The 17,600-nt window shown below is 37.7% G+C and overlaps 1 protein-coding gene across 1 annotated transcript in view; it reads left to right on the forward strand.

Moving 5' to 3' along the window:
* The window catches only part of PRDM6 (PR domain containing 6), a 74,457-nt gene that overhangs the window by 53,823 nt on the left and 3,034 nt on the right, over positions 1-17,600 (forward strand). Inside the window, exons 5-7 of the mRNA XM_009893824.1 lie at positions 147-271; positions 3,411-3,753; positions 13,262-13,438. Of these exons, the coding sequence (XP_009892126.1) occupies positions 147-271; positions 3,411-3,753; positions 13,262-13,438 (645 nt within the window). The remainder of the gene's footprint in view (positions 1-146; positions 272-3,410; positions 3,754-13,261; positions 13,439-17,600) is intronic.

Raw genomic sequence — 17,600 nt, forward strand, 5'->3', positions numbered from 1 at the left:
TGGTTTTAAAATAATCAGTAAGTTATTCATTTAGCTATCTGCAGAAATGAGTCCAAAACAATGGACTTCTACTGCAATACTGTGTATGATAGGAAGACAATGCTCTATTCCTCAATTAGCCATTTTTTTCTTTTTCTCTTGATCAGGTCAAATATATTCTACCGGGCTTGCATAGATATCCCCAGGGGCACTGAGCTGTTGGTGTGGTACAATGACAGCTACACATCTTTCTTTGGAATCCCTCTCCAGTGCATTGCACAAGATGAAAATTGTAAGTTCTTCTTTGCTTTTCTACCTGTGTAAGCCAGAATTCCTGTTTCATACCTAATCAGCTATATTCCCAGAGTATCTTAGGACATATTGAATGAAAGCAGTTATATATTATAGGTAAGCTTGATGTGTGCAAAATAAAACCCTGAAGCTGCTACACTTAAGCTGTGCAAAATCATGGTATGATTACCTAAATAAATGGAGGTGTTTGGGAGTGCGCAGGTGCGTGCAATTAAATAGCAGATTTCCCACCATTGCAGCCACATAGCATGGTAGTGTGTAGAATCACTATTGCTTATAAGTGATTCATTCCTAGTCTATTCTTAACTGATTTGCTTGGCCCTCTCCGTTGTTATCAGACCTATCACAAGAGACTGTCCTGCCAAAACAGTAATGCATTGCAGGTCCACGAGACCTCTGTTAGTGATTCTTCATTCTATTACCACTGGGTATGTCAAGAAAAGCTCTGTCTGACTGATTGTAGAGATGAGATCCTTGTGGTTAAAAGGTAAAAGCCAGCTTCTCTAAATACAGACTGAGTGTAAGTAGCCTGAAATGACCATGAACTTCCATTCCATCCTGGCCATCCCCATTTCCATCAATTCTTCTACCCCTTCTCAATATTTTATTTTTAGTTCACTAGGAATTGTCAAAAAATTAAGTGTGTAACTTATAACACAGACCCAGTGCAACCTAACGCTGGATACATTTGGCTGTAATGGGAAAGGGTGATGCAAGCACGCCCTCCAGTTGCACTGTTTGTGTGTGAAACTTGATTAGAGCTTGCATCAAAGACCTCTCTTCCATTTTGACAGCTATTTGTGTCTACATGGTGGAAGAAACCAACAGTGGATGCCTGATTGGCTTTAGTTTAAAGTAACGCTCTGGCTGGCCATGCTTACTCAATTACATACAAGATGTATTTTTTTAGCCTAGTACTTGGATACTTAAACTGCAATGCTAGGATGAACTCGTGTCTCGTAGCAACTTAAATACTGAACCATGCAGCAATAAAACAGCAAGATAGCAGGGATTAAACTGTCGAAAATAAACATCCTTTTTCATCTTGAGTTTTCAAATCTGTTGGGCTTGAGAAAAGTTTAAAAGAAATTTAATTACTGGCAGTAATGTTTGCTGATAAAACTCATGCTCTGCAGTGTACAATATAGAAATATTATTTTTTCTTTCATGAGCTGAAGCTTACAAAACCTTTATTTGAAAAGCAAAGTATTATGGTTAAAATCTCTAAATATTGTCTTGCTATTTTGCTGTGAGGGAAACCAGAGTTTCATCCACAGTCAGACTGACGTGAGTAGATGAAATTAATCTCTGAGCATGAAGCCAGCTGCAGGCTGGTATATGACTTTAGTGCCACTTAAGCCCTCAGAGTAGACCTTCTGCTTATCTTCTGCACAGGGTATTTTTACCCAATACACACTCTGCCTATATTCCTTAGATCTTTAATATCCAGATCTTGTTGCTTCTATGGACTTCAATGAATACAATTTAAAAAAAAAAAAAAAGTGATCTTCTTCTTGTGTGAGAATGTTGGGGGAAAATGAAGGTATACAAATTGCTCCTTGTATTGAAGAGAAACATTGAAGATGTATTATATGTCTGAAAACTTGTGATAGACAGCCCCATGGCTGTATATCCACTTAGAAATCAGGTCCAGAAATACTCCAGAAAAGAATAGCTGAGGAAGGACATCAACTCAAGTAAATTAAACATCATGTAGTATTATAATATTGGAGTTATTATGATTAATGGAAGATATTAGAACATAATGCTGTGAAGTGACTGGCATTATTTAAAGTATTATCAAAACATTAGTTTTTATTACATTTTTATTGTATATTAAATAATGTTGGATGATTCCAGCTCAGAACTGACATTTATTTCACATTTTCTCTTAGAAATCTATCATCATGACTTACCTAAACAGAGTTGCAGTTTCTAATTACCTGTTTACTAGGTGCTATGTACCTACGTGTGGATATATACATATACAACTTTGTGACAGTAACTAAATGTGTGAACACATGTAGACATAGACATATGCATACAAATTAAATACAAAATATTTAATTTAAAAATCTCCATTAAAATATTATCTCATGAGCTTGACCATGCCAAAATTAGAAAGCGTGAGAAGGTGCTGGGCCCAGGTGGCCTAAATGATGCTGCTTTTTGTATTGGGGTACGATCTTACATTAGCTCACCCTGTTTTTCCATAGGACCCTTGCTTCATTCACTACATGATCTAGATGGTACTCAAGGAGTGAGGCAGCTGTTCAACTTTCTTCTATATGTTTGACCTCCTGCCTTCCTTATCACTCATCATCCAAATTCAGCACTAAATTACTTATTTGTGAGAACGGTGTATTGCATTTGTTGCTGAAATATCTGAGTGCCTCATAAGCCATAGTTAATTGATGATCATAAGACCTTCATGGGACTAGAAACAACTTTTGTTTCTATTTTGCAGGTGGGAAATTGATGCACAAAGATATCTATGCCTATATATTGCATTGTCTCAAGGGGATCCAATTGCTATTAGCCTTAATCATACAAGTCGTGGTGAAGTCACTGACTATATTGTATTGACTGTGTGACTATTTCTGGGATGTAATAGTATAATAACCTTAGTGGCTGCCCTTTAAGAAGATAAGGGAACTATTGCTGCCGTAGATATTTAAGCCCTGTTGTATCTCAAGGAGTGTCTGAGCAAGGATTTTTTTTCCCCGTGCTCTCAAAATTCATGCTTGTCTGTGATATAGCAATTGGACATGCTGACTGCAACATGCAGAGTCAGGGTATCATACGTGCAGCAGCATTTTCTATCAGATGACAATCTCATTGTGCAATAAACGTATATCACAGTCAGGCTTCTCTGCGTCCTTTCAGTCTCAGACACTCCTTCGCATGAGTTTTCATTTCAGTGTCACAGAATCAGCATCATCCATCCAGATCACTGTCTCATTCAAGCCCATTTTTTTGTGCATTGTTAAAATAAAGTTGTTTAATTCTAGTGTCAAGAAAATTGATGTTGGTTTTTTTTTTTTTGGTGTTTCCCAACACTGTATTAGTTTTAAAAAGGCATAAAAAGGATCTTATTTACTTTTCTTGTTTTCTCCCAGTGAATGTCCCTTCGACTGTAATGGAGGCCATGTCCAGACAAGACACCCTACAGCCATTTAATAAAAGTAGCAAACTATCCCCTGCCACTCCACAGCGATCCATAGTATTTCCACAGACTCCGTGTAGCAGAAATTTTTCTCTCCTGGATAAGTCTGGGTCCATCGAGTCAGGATTTAACCAGATCAGTGTCAAAAACCAACGAGTTCTTGCAAGCCCAACTTCAACAAGCCAACTAAATTCTGAGTTCAGTGACTGGCATCTTTGGAAATGTGGGCAGTGCTTTAAGACTTTCACCCAGCGGATCCTCTTACAGATGCATGTGTGTACGCAGAACCCTGACAGGTAAAGCCCAGGCTCTCTTTATTTCTGTATCTACTGATAGCCAGATCCACCGCTTTCTTCTTTTATCAAGCTGTTATCATTTCCAAAACCAAACCATTATTAGGAGGAGCCTGTACAACATAATTCATCTGCAGCTGTGTGAAGTAAGCTGATAAAAACCATTGCTTGACTTCACTATTTGTAAAAACATTTGGTGCCTAAATGTGCAGATAAAAGGAAATAGCTAAGGATATAATCTTGTTTTCAGAATGGTTTGGTACATCTGATGGAGGCAACAAAATAGAAGGAAAATTTATGAATATCATAGATGGAAAAATGAGGTCAAGATAATTAAAAGTCTCTCTGTCTTCCAAAGATAATCTAACTTGCTGCTCAGTGGCTGTCACAGTCATTTCAGGGTTCACCTATAGTGTGCAATGTGTATGAACTTAATTAAGTACTAAGAGGTAATGAATTGGAATTTTTTGCTTAGTACTATTTTTCTTCAGAGCATGCAAACCCATAAATCGTGCAAAGCTGTCAAAAGGAAATACCTACTCCACTAGTGATGTTGAGGAAAACAGATGCCACTTATTCAATAAACTAATATCCATACAGAAGAAAAATGTTGACTAGATACCTCAGAGTCAAAGTTGGTTTGAAAGTTTGTCAATACAGAATTTTATGGCCGTGAACTGAGGATGAAATTTAGCTGAACAAGTGAATTAAAATTTCAGGTACTCTGACCGGTGGCACAGTAAATATAATGGAACCATTATTTATGAATCAAAGCTGGTTTATTTGACAATTTTGATAGCTGGCAGGACAAAAGACAAAAATCAAATTAATTCAATAAAAAAGGTGCCCATGTTGTGTCTCTTCTTCAGCTGTGAAGAAGGTTTGAGCAGAACAGCTGAATCCGTGGGAGCTGGTTCTAAAAGCAGCATTTAATTGTGAATTACATTTAACCATAAACACTCCAAAAAATAGTCAACAGTGAGTCTGTGCGTGTGTTTGTATGCATGTCTGTGTCTCTTTGTGTACGTGGTTATCTACGTGTACACATACGCTTGTGTGATTCTGTGGGTGTGGAGATACTGGAGCATAAATCCAGTTTTCCAGGAAGAAATGTCAAGCATGCTAAGGGCAAACTAGATTCCATGCAAATCTTCATAGAATTTGAAGAGTTGATAATATTGTGAATGCAAACAATCCCTTTCAACATTTTCTGAATTTTATGCTGGCCTAGCAGAAACAAACAGCTAAGGAAGCTGTAGGACGCAACTGCCAATTTAACTGCTGCAATGTAGAATATAGGTCCCAAAAGGTCCAGTCTCCTAAGTTTCATGGTCTGTCATGTTTCCAGTATTAAAGCATCATAAGCATACTGTAAAGCATAAAACGCTGCGTCAGGGAGTCCAGAAAAGGCTCCCCCACATACTTTTTCAGTGATTTATCCAACCAGGTGTGATGCTTAGATTTCATCCTTTCCTTCACTTGAACCTGTGTCTTCCTTTATGAAGAGTCAAGTTGCAGATAGTAGTTAATGCAAGACGAGTCTCTCCTAATGGGGCTGTTCTGCAGTCTAAGGGATAATTAAATACTCATTTTGTCAGAGAAAGAAAATGAGGATAAGTCTATCCTACAATTAGGTCTGACATCTTGGAGGTGAGAGATTTAATTTTTTATTTTTATTTATTTTCTCCTAAGCATCTTGTGTCAAATATTGCCTGAAACACAAGCTGGATTTTAAGTATTCCCTCTTAGAGGTGAACATCCTCATTAGTAGGTTACTGAATCATGACATCTTACTGTTTTGCCTCCTGTACCTACCTGATTTGTCCACATAGAACAGCTTCAACAAAAAAGCGTAGAGCATTTTTAGCTCAGAATACCCTATAGCATAGTAAGAAGATTATCTAGATCAGAAGACAAGTTGGCTCCCCCAGGAGCAAAGAGAGCAAAGGGTGACTAGAGAAAGGAGTCAGCAGGTTTAGGGAGGACTGGGGTGGAGAGGAGCTAAGGAAAGACTCAAGTTGTAAGTGTTGAAACCCAGAGGCTTTCAGGAAGATTCAAAACATAATAGCTAACGCCTTATTCTCAATATTGATACTGGCTAATTTAGCTGATTTCCTCTTTGGCTGGTTGGGTTTTGTGAATCCTGTTCTTAAGAACCTTTTTCTCTTGTGTTATATAAAGATCATAAAACCCAAATGAGGTTGCAAGATATATTTAGCATCAATCTGTTGCATAAATACTAGGTACTGCAGTGCTCTGTTCTGTGACCTGTGTTCCCTGTGTACTGAAAAATGGCTCGCATCTCTAGGTTTTCGTTAAATAAATGGTGTAAACTCCTTGCAGAGGCCAGTTTTGTAATACCTTCTTTGTTCCTGAGAGGTGTGCCATCAACATAGCTGCTGTAAAAGCATTTCCCAATAGGTCTTCTTTGGAGTGTTGTGTGGGATGTCAGTTCCATGACTCTGTTTAAGCTCACTGCAGTTCATTCAGTGTTTGAAATGAGCAGACTAATAGTTACTGCAGCTCATAACTGCAGTTATGTGTTCTCATATGCCCAGTTAGAAATAAATACAGGTTGAGCTTACACCACAGACAGCTTTTTGTCTCTTAGCAGGTACCTGTAGATCAGTTATTTAGTGATACAGTGGCTGGAAAAGAGTTGTCTCTGGTTTCTTAAACATATTGCATTTCTCCAGATGAAAAATTCCTAAAGTGTTGTACAAAATTTGCTGGAGACAAGAAAATAAGGTATGATTTGCGAAAGAATACCTGCCTGCCAGCCTGAAGTACTGGGTGCAACTCTCTGGTTTGTATTTTCTCAACAATATCTGCAACACTGCTCCGGCTGATAAACAGCTCCCCATTTATTGTCAGCAATTTGTGAGCACACCAGCCACTATATCTTTGATGTGACTGAAGCAGCAGGGGCTGTCTTCTCTAGGAAATGACTTTAGACTATCTATTCTGGCTTTGTATTTGTTTTTCAACAGTTCTGATTACCTACAGCGTGAGGTGCAGGGAAAACATCTTTGAATCTACACACGAGTCTAATTTATGGACCAAAATTTAAGAAAAGCAGACTACTTGGGGCTTGAGAAACTAAAAAAACTAAATTACTTTAAAGCCACTTAGATTCAGAAGACATCTGAATGAGAGCTGACATTTAAAAAGGCCAAAATATACTTAATTCTGCTAGTCAGTAAGAGATAAATGGCCCTATTTGACAGGCAGATCATTTAATAAATAAAAATAATTTTTAAAATGATAAATCCAAAATAGGGAGAGTTATTAAAATAATCTACCGTGTCTGTTGTTTAGATCGAGATTAGGATTTTAATTTAAATTAAAATTAACTTTAAATTACTTACTGTTTTACTCTAATTTACTTCTCCCTTTCCACCAAGATATTTTTGGCTTGTTATGCTTTGTAGGGCTTCTCTTGAAACTTAATGGTAATTGAGGTTGGAGCGGAGGTGGGAGGTGAAGATTTAAATTCATCAAGATTTCAAATCTGGGACTTTTTGAGCCTCTGGGACTTTTTTTTATGCCTTGCTCAGAGAGAAGCAGTTTGAGCAACTATTTCTTGAAGCATACATGAGAAATCTATTTTCTCTTCAGTTTTTCTTTTAATTTTGTTTTTTCCTCCTATCTGGGGGTGTGGTGTATGTGTGTCCATAAAGGGTAACCAAAAGCCTTGGATCACAATGAATCATTTTTAGAGAAAGATTTTTATTTTTTTTTTTTAACAGTACCCACTATTCTGATAATGATGCAGTCTCTTTTAATGACATCTTTCTTCTTTCTCACTATGATCACCAAATTCAGGATGTATTGGTGTTGAGGGAAGGCAGATGGCTGCAGTTCCCAAGAGCTGTCTGTGGCACATTTTTATATAAAATATGTACATCTGTGTGATATATAGTCTCATTGTTTGCTATGTATTTAAACTGATAATTTGAGAGAAAACCCACTCTATATGTGTGTCCATGGCTGATAGATTGTGGATATTATCTGGCCCTTACAATTCTTGTTTAATCAAGATGTATTATTGTACTCATGTTTTGCTGTAGCACCTTAATATTACATAGTGAGTTGTTTTTAAAAACAGGACCTTGAAGATTGAAGTTGCCAATTTAATAGCTCCTTTTCTCCAAGATCATGGCTCAGACCATTTTATGTTATCCTTTTTCTTTACGGGTTCTGTGTCTTTGACCTTGATGTTCTCCCCATGTCCATTAATTAATTTAAACATCTCCCAAAACAGACCTAAACAAAGCAAATGGTGTGAGCAAGAGTTGTCTGTTTCTGTTTATAGAGTGGCTATGGGATATTGCTGAATTAAAGTAAACATCATGCTGAGTTGAACGCTTGGTCTTGCATAATCTTTTCACAAAGGTTTTCAAACTCCCAGTGCTCATAGTTAATAACAACAAAGGGTGCACAGAGCAGCACCTCTCCCTGACAGCTTCAGAAGTTTGAAAATGCTTCAAGTGTGCTGTCTGCTTTTGCTACTTCCTCCACAAACATTTGTAAGAGACAATCCCAGAACTCCCAGTGGGTCCAGCTCTGCCATCGCCAGTGCTGCATTGTGCCGGGAGCGCTCGGGGCAGTAACCGTGCTGCCTAAGGGGAGTGCCGAGGCAACAGGGGATGCAGAATCCAGCCGTACTGAATGTAAGCCACCCGTGACCACACTGATGCTAGGGTTGCTTCTCTGTGCAGCCTAGCAGTATGTCTAGCTGTCACTTTGTTCTCCAGCCTCTTTGTTCCACTTGCTGGAAGAAGACATCCCACCAAAACACCTTTCCATCAGGACAACTGTGACCTAACTCCTGTGACTGCAGCTGTGCTCTTAATGCCATGTGTCGTATGAAGGCCTGGCCCTGAAAGCTGATGCTGTCCCCATTTCAATGTGCCCTGTTTTCACTTTTTTTTTTGCAGAGGCTGTGGTGTGACAGCCTTCCCCCTATCATGCCGTGAAACCCTGCCCTGCGTTCAATGGAGCCCTGCGTCTCACGCTTTGAGTCCCTGACATCAGTCAAGTTGGTTTTTTACTTCTTCTTAGTTCTCAACAAGGAGAAAAGCATTTTCAACTGCAAGTCAGTCTCTCTTCCTTCAGCTGGTGCTTTTCTAGCTTTTTCTAGGGGAAAAAATTGACAGCAATGTGCTATTTTGTCTCTCTGATGTCACGGTGTTTCAATGATAGAGTTAGCAGTATTCAGAAGCTCACCATCACAAGCAATTCCTCTTCTAAGGATTGCATTGAGATTGCACATGCCCCTTGGAAACAGTAAATTCACTTCCAAGGAGGCCTCACTAGAAACCTGTTCATCATAAAGGAAAGAATTTGAAAATTCGGTGGAAAATAATTATAAGGTTTTTCAGGATTCTAATAATTCAGAGCATGAATTATTTACTATGTAGAAAATAAGTTCATATGGATATACCTAGAAGTCAGGGGTTAGAAAGTATATTGTTCTAGCAAAGGAATAGTACAAGATAAGTAATTAAAGGGCATGTCACTTTTGCTAAATGAAAATCTAAAAAGAATTAATCTAACTGTGCAGCTGTCTGTCAGCAGCTGCTCCAGATGTAAAGATATGGATTTTTCTATTGTTATCCCTTAACATGCTTTGTGCATGCTAAGGGAGCCATCCTCTGCACAAAGCATGCGCTTTGGTGACGATCAATAAGCCTCACAGGGGAACACAGGTTTTTTACTGGTCCTATATATGATGTAGTTTCACCCAGAAAAAATCAGCTACAAAAGTGAGAAAACTGTAAGACGGGAAAAGACATTATCAAACAGGAAAATCATTCAAGAGATCATCTAAATTAGGGAGCGAAAAGTATTCTTGACTGGTTTCATTTTGAAAATGTAACTTGAAAAACTTGGAAAAGCTCAAAATCTAAATAACTACAAAACCTGCAATCTATTACATTGCAGTTACTCCTTTCTGAATTCCACTTTAAATGGCCTATGTTCCTATAGTGGGCCACCATACAGTCAGGGACTGTAAGATTACAGTCTCTAGAAAAAGCTGGTGGCTTCTACATGTTAGTAAAGCCAGGTAGCTTATTGATGGCACATGGGGTTAACGACAACAGTGTAATTTTTCTAACGGGAGAATTTGTTTCTAGGTAAGTAGATTTCCTTCCTTTAAGCTCAGACAGGAAAACAGAGAACTAGCAAAATATGTAGGTAGGTGTTTAATGAAAAACATTAGAAGTGCTTTTGATGGCTGTCAGCACATCATTCTCATCTACACATTGCTATACATCAGTTTAGCTGTTCTTAAATGTAACTTAAAAATACTGTATAAGAAGATTTTGATCAGACTTGATTTACATCTGGAAGGGCCTACAAGGCCCTTTGTAGAGAAAATGCAATGATGAGGACATTCAAAACCATGCTGTTTCTGGTACAGAATAGCTGGAGAGCAAATGTTTATAGGAAAGAAAATTTCTCCAGACAGCATGTACTTTGAGGTTCTGGTACACCTGTTTTGTCAAACTGATTACTTTTATGCTTGCAAATCTGCCTGTACATCTGCAAAGGAATATTTCAGTTATGTAGGCTTTCACATATGAAGTGACGGACATTCATTTTGTTTGAACATTAATTTTCCGGAGCATCAACACAGATCTGGGCTGTAACACAGCTATGCTTTTATTCACATGAATACCTTGAAGCTCAAGAAGGTACCTTATGTCCTCGGTTATTCTGGTGGAAATTAGTTTTTTCTGGGCTGGGACTGCATTCAGTCTAGCAGCACATCTTTGAAAATACAGCTTATGAAGACCACTGGGTTTGTTACTATGTCCCTGGTCCTTCTGTCTGCAAACCTCTGCTATAAAAAGGTCACCATCTTAATTCATTGTCCCAGTGCAGACCAAAGTGATGGCAGAAGACATAAGTGCTACATCAAAGACAGCCCTGCTCTGCCTGTGTCAATGTACTCACTGAACCGAGCATTGCTCATGTTTGTTCCTTCTGCACCACTTTTATTTTTTAAAAAAACAACATATTGATTTTATTTTCTGCCAAGAAAAAATTCTGAGCACAGTAAAATGGTTACCAGAGAACAAAATGATAACTTTTATACTTATTGAATGACTTTTTTTCCTCTTGGAAAAAATGTTAGTGTCCAAAAGTTGTCAAAATTTTGCATATTTGAATTAGCGATTGTGAAAATTAGATATAGCATTTTAAAATTATTCTAGTGTTTCAAAGTATTTATAGGCTCTCTTTTTAAAATTAGCTTTGTTTAATGTGTGCTATGTATGTAGCTTGAAAAAATTACTTGTTCTTCCCATTTTAGTATTAATCAGAATTGCCTGTGTATAAACTGCGGAAATGCATCCCCTGCAAAGGAAAGGTAACTTCTTTAACAGTTGTTCTCCCAAGATATGGATGAATGCTAAAAATAAAATCAAAGTGATCTAACAATAGGTGATTTTTTACAGGGATCTTTTTCTTGTGCATCAGCATGTGAAATGTATTCTGAGTTCATATATTAATATCCTTTGTAAGCAAGAAATTTGTTTTGAGCCAATGTAGGGGGTAAAAACGTTTTACTTGGCATCACAACGTTCAGTTATAACTGGTTTGGAATTTTGACTATTTATAGACAAGTTACGGTGTGACTTTTCACAGTATGAAATTAATCACATTGACTGTTAAAAAAATAAAAGATTAATTGGTTTTATGTAGTGTTGTATCATTTATTGTGGTAGCTGTTAAAAATAGATAACCAGAGGCTAATAGATGTTAATGGTCCCTTTCACTATTAAAAAAATCAATGTTTCTTGGATACAGAATATCTTAATGTGTTCTTTTTGCTTAAAAGTGTTTGATTTGAAAATAAATAAACATATAAGTCTGCATTCACAAATCATCTTTGTTTTACCACCACTTGAATTTTCATGTCAAGTTTGATAAATACTTTCTGTGCAAATTAACCATGCACTTCAAAAAGGGAGAAGACCAGGCATGTTACTACTCGTCTTCCAATATAAGAAACAGATATTCGGTACTTATTTTTTTCTTAAAATAATATTTTACATATATTCATGTACTTTTTTAAGGGACATATCATATAGATTAAGTAACCTTTCCACAGCTTTAATATATCTCTTTCAAACTTGTTGGAGAGCAGTTAGATTTTCAAATGTAAGTAATTAAAATTGTAAGCTATTGAGTTATTGACCAATACTGAGCTATTAATCAAGCTAAAAAATTCTACAATCAGGGTTCAGCGCTCTGAAGCACTGTAAAATAATAGTATTTGTGTTCAGTGATGCAAGTAGCCACAATTAAGCAGTTCACTTGACAAATGAGATAGTTCACTTTATTTTGCACTTAATTGAATTGTACGTGCTTGGTCACCATTGTCTCCTTCCCTTTAGTTTCAGTTTCTAGCCATTTAAACATGCATGTGTATTAAAGAGAGGGCAATTAAGTTGGTGTTGACCATTTGCTCTGGAAATGCAGACATCAAGAGCTGTGCCTTAAAATGTTATGCAGGGTAAAAATTGTTAATACCTCTCTAGAAAAATTCTTACTTTTCTTAAAAAAAATCTGATGAGCATATAGGACTCTGTCACTAACTTAAATCAAATGTGAAAAGAAAAAGAAACCTTGTAGGATGTTGATATTAAATCACTTTTACCAAACAACAATATATAGACATTGTTTCTTCACATTTTATTTTAGATAGCAGTGGTATTTGAATTTCAGCAGTCCTGTCTCATCTTGCTGTCTTGCATCCTTTTCTTTTCATGTTTGCAGTCTGTTATGATTCTGAATTTGTAACATCTCAGTAGTTTTGTTTGTTTGTTATGTTTGTTTTTAACAAACTGTGGTGTTGGGTTTCATTTCAAGATCAGAAAAAGGCATTTTCCATCTGAATGGGAGAAATGTGTTAATTAAATGCAAATATTTTGGATAGCAATAAGAAAATAGAAAGGTAATTGTAACATCGTGGTTATTTTTTCCAATGTCTCTCATTGAAAAAGGTGATCTCAAAAAACCTAGGTTCCTCCAAAACAACATGAATAATTTGTTTGCAAACAATCACAGAATCCTCCTGAGATACAGGTGTAACAATCAAACATGCGTTAGTAGGCGAGATTGTAGCTGGCACCAGCAGAGGATTTTGTCAGTCTCTTAGCTCTGATGTATGAGGAGTGTTTTGTGGCTGAGGAGTACCATGCTGAGTTTGGGAGAAATAAGGCAGGCATAGGATGTGTAGTGCAGGCTCACTAGCTTGCCAACTTATGTCTTGTGTGGCATGATGCCTATAGACTCTCAGTGAATTCCTGCACAAGCATTTCACGTTTGCTAAAGAGGTCATGAAGTGTTGGGTATGTGTCTCTCAGGAAAGCCCCAGAGAAGAGCACCTGCAGCTCTCTGGAAATTTCTGGGAAGACCAGATGGTCATGCCCACATGCTTTCCTGCTCGCGGCAATAGAAAGCACTGATGGCATGGTGTTTCTCTTTCCCGTTGCAGGCCCTACCAGTGTGGTCACTGCTCCCAGTCTTTCTCCCAACCTTCAGAGCTGAGGAACCACGTAGTTACGCATTCCAGCGACAGACCTTTCAAGTGTGGCTACTGTGGTCGTGCTTTTGCTGGTGCCACAACCCTCAACAACCACATCCGGACACACACTGGAGAAAAGCCCTTCAAGTAAGTACCTGAAGCCAGCAGCCTCTGCCAGCTGAGATTAGAGAGGGACATGCATCACTGCTATTCACTAGCATCACCGGTCCATAGCGGCACCAGGCAGACGTTCCCTTGAAAGCCAAGGTCAGACCACCAGATAAATCCATCAGTGGTGTGGCTAAAATCAGAATCAAACCAGGCATGTTTCTGGGTGCCTTTCAAGACCTGAGCAATTTTCTGTCCTCTAATGAGAACTTGTTTTGATTAAATGACAAGCTGCTGCCAGAGAACCATAGCTGAAAATACACCCCAGACTGGGACAGGCTATGCTGTAAGAAAATTAATATGATTCTTTGATGTCTATATGCTGAGGTAGGTGGAGCTTCACATAAAAGCTAATTTGGATCTGATTAAATATGGGGGAAAAATAAGCGGTTTTTTTTAGTCTCAGAATCACTGCACAGAAAATGCAACTCTGGCTTGTGGCATAAGTTTGGTAAGATCATAACAATAAATTGATAGTGTTCAGCTGTCCAAGATATAAGAAAAAAAAACCAAGTCACATGGTCAAGATGTTTTTTAATTAAACAGACTCTGCTTATTTCTGCAGTTTCTGTTTACTGAAATTAAAGCCAAACACACACCTGAGTCTCAGAAAGTTTTCCTCTATACTTACGTCCAGCTATAGCACAGCTGACGCAGGCAGATTTTACTTTCTGTTGTGCAAGACTCCGCCTACCTAACAGGAGGTGTTCTCCAAGACAGAATACAAATTTTCTGTATTTGTGTCTGTATCTTTGCTGAACTGACAGGCCCAAATTTTATGGATATTGTACCTGGAGCAATCCCACTTTGGAAGAAAAATACTGTATTGATATCAATGTATAAGGTATTGATATCACTTCTTTCGGAATCTACCTGAAGTTTCTAGGGGGAATGGGAGTAAGTGTGGAAGAAGGTGTGTGTCTCTCCCAATTCTCCAAGGACTGACTGTCCTCTGTCTTCTTTTCTCCATTTGTCTTTCTTTTCTACTTTTGCTGTACTGTGCTCTTGGTCTGGTTAATGTAAGAGAGCTCAGCCATGGGGCCTGTCAGAACCCCTCATAACAAGCTGGGTAGAGATACCAGTAGAGATGCTTTGCCTCCATATATGGTTGAAAGGAAGCATGGCCTCCATACATGTCTCTGCTGGGGGCAAGGGGACAGAGCCAGGAACCAAATAGTGCATATCCCGTAGAGAAGCGCTTACATACCAGAAATCATGGCTAGGATAGTGTTGTAGGTGGCAAAGGAGGGAAACGCAGAACATCTAAACATTGACTCCTCTAGAGTCGGTCTGTTGAATGCTCAGAGCCCATACAAAGTGAGCCAAAAATAGTGTGAGCAATCAGATTGATTTTATCTAGTTGCTGTGTAAATAGATTTTAGTAATTAATGGAAGAGGTTTCCGGGTCAAAATGGTAAATAGATTTCTTTTAATGTTAAGGTGTTACTTATGTGTAACCTTGTTGACTCCACTTAATTTTTTTCCTTAACATCCTGTTTTTGTCATGTTTCCAATAGATCTGCTATTTTGCCCCATTTAGAGTCATTATTTTTCCCCTTTGGTTTAGTAATTTTTTTCCCCTTTTCCAAAATGGTCTTGACTACAGCACAATTTCATTTGTGAAATGGCTTAATGTATATACTACAGTTATCCAGTGGCCTGGGATTTGTTTGTTTGTTTCGCCCTGCTTATGCTGAAGTATTTAATTATCCCAGGATGTATCTGGCTATTCTTAAAGGTGCAGAGCAGACCAACAAAAAACGTGGATGCTTTGTACTGCTTCTTTATGGTGTACGGCATAACTTCATTTTTACAAGTTTTTTCTTTAGTTTCTTCCTTAAACTCAAGAAAGAGTAGTACCAATTCCTCTCTGGAGGACTTGTTGGAGTATTTTCAGTAAGCTGACTAGTGATTCACACGATGCTAAAACTGGAGCTGCAGATCTTCCCATCCCTGCTGGTCAGATAAGGGGACATATACGCCCTGGTCCTGCAAGCTGTTCAAAAGGGCAGATTTGCCTCCGATGCAGGATTGCCTGCACTTGAGAGAGGAGGGGCAGAAAACTTATCCAGAAATTGATCCACCCACTCTGCTGGAAGAAAAAAGAGATAGCTGCAGCTCATCTTGATGTCTCATCACCATTTAGACTGTCCTTTGAAAAGGAGGGGGCCAAGACCTGGTATTAAGCAAGCTGAGACAAAAACCTCAACAGATTCTAGTAAACAAGAACCATAAATGGGACAAACAAGAACAATAAATGTGACACACAAGATTTCTGTCTCATGATCACGCAATTTAGGTTTTAAACGTTTGTTTGCAAAGGGATTTTGAGTGCAGGCCTACCAGAAAATATGAAAAATGGAAAAGTCTTTTGAGATAGGGTTTCTGTACCTCAAAAAAGTCTATATTTGTGGTAATAGACATAATTCTGTTGAAAAATAATTTTACTATTGGCAAGAACAACCATGTGTGGATACTGCTAAATTACTTGACTTTTGGCTGTTATTTTTAAAATAACAGGCATAATTTTAAAGTTATTACTAAGTTCAATTTCATAGATGAAAATGGGTAGTCAACTGGACAGTTAACTTGCATCTAAACTTGCATCTACAGTGAATGCAATCTCAGTATTTCTAATGCAGTAAGGCAGTTATGTTTGTAAGCAGTATTTGGACCAATTACACTGTTCACGAACTAAGCAGACAATGTCAAGCATGTCAAACACTCAGTGTATGTTTGTATGCACATTATTTTCAGAAGGTGGCTTTAAAAACGGTTAACATAGGGTGACATTATTTTAAAATATTTCAAATTAATTGTTATTTAAGTGGAAGTCTGTGACTGGTTAAAAAGCTTTTTGTGTGAGAAGAAACTTTCTTTGTAGGTCTTAGGTAACTTTGGATGTATGGTGGAAGACTTTTCTATTTGCTTTTCATTACAGATAACAATGCTAAGTGAGGTTATCTGTAGTCAAAGCTTTAGCTGCATTGCCTGGACTGCAGGTCCAGTTAGAAGGGATTTCTTTTCATGTCATCACAAGCTATCAAGTCAGCCTCACCACTGCAAAGTTTTTGTGTATTCTTATCTTACTGAAGTCTCCACTATGGCTGCTAGTCTGGGAACAAAGCTCTTAAGTAAATTAAAAGGTAGGAGAAAAAGGAAAATTATTGGCCATCCCCATTTTCTTAAATTATCCCCCCTGGTCTCTTCCATTTCAGCACAATTAAAGAATAGCTAAAGGACTTGCCTACAGAATCAGGGTTATGCAAATATCTAATATTCAGGACTTAACCAAAAGAACTACAGGAAGTTTCAATTTCAAATAAATTTTAGATTGGGATAACCCAGGTGTTTTTCATTGTTTATTACTGAAATGAAAAACTGGGGAACATTCATTTCAGGTTGAATATAGATATTGTGGCTGCAGTGACATCTCAGCTGTGTCCTGGTTTTTGTTGGATTTTTTTTTTTCCCAAATGAGTTTAAAATTCAGTGTTAAATGTAGTTCTTGAATGAACTCTTAAAATGTTTATTTTGAAAATATCAAATTAAGATTTTTTTTTTCCTAAAATAGACGCTCAGCATTTTCTTCACCAAAAACCTTTCACAGAGGTTAACATAAGCTTGGGAATTAAGCCAATCCTGTCTGTAATCCTCAATGTCAATGTTTTGAAAACACTGTGAAGCAAACAAGCAAACCAGTGACAATGAGGGCTATCTAACCAAACTCAGAAAGCCCGGTACCTTAGAAATACCCAAAACACATTGATGTTTGTGTTGTTTGTGAATTTAAGAACCATTTTGTTTACCTGCCCACCCAAGCAAATTACATAGGGAAACCTTGTGGTAGAATGAAGTCTTGTGTTTGATGAGGTTGAAAGTTGTAGTATAACATCGCTCCTTACAATTAAAATGAAGGTGCATACACTTTGTAAAAAAAGATAATGTGGATGCAGTTTTCACTGATGGCATCTAATTTTGTGAGGACTTTTAAATTGCTTTTTTTGATTTACATTGTGTCAGGGGCTGTTTAAATTACTCTCAAATGCCATCAGAAGCCTTAAGTGGAAATTAGGTGGTCTCTCAGTTAATAAGTATTGTTGCCAATACCTGTATCTACACTTGAGGCTTCACCAAAGAT

The sequence above is a fragment of the Charadrius vociferus genome, unplaced genomic scaffold (assembly GCF_000708025.1).
Source record: "Charadrius vociferus isolate BGI_N301 unplaced genomic scaffold, ASM70802v2 scaffold158, whole genome shotgun sequence".
Classification (NCBI taxonomy): Eukaryota; Metazoa; Chordata; class Aves; order Charadriiformes; family Charadriidae; genus Charadrius; species Charadrius vociferus.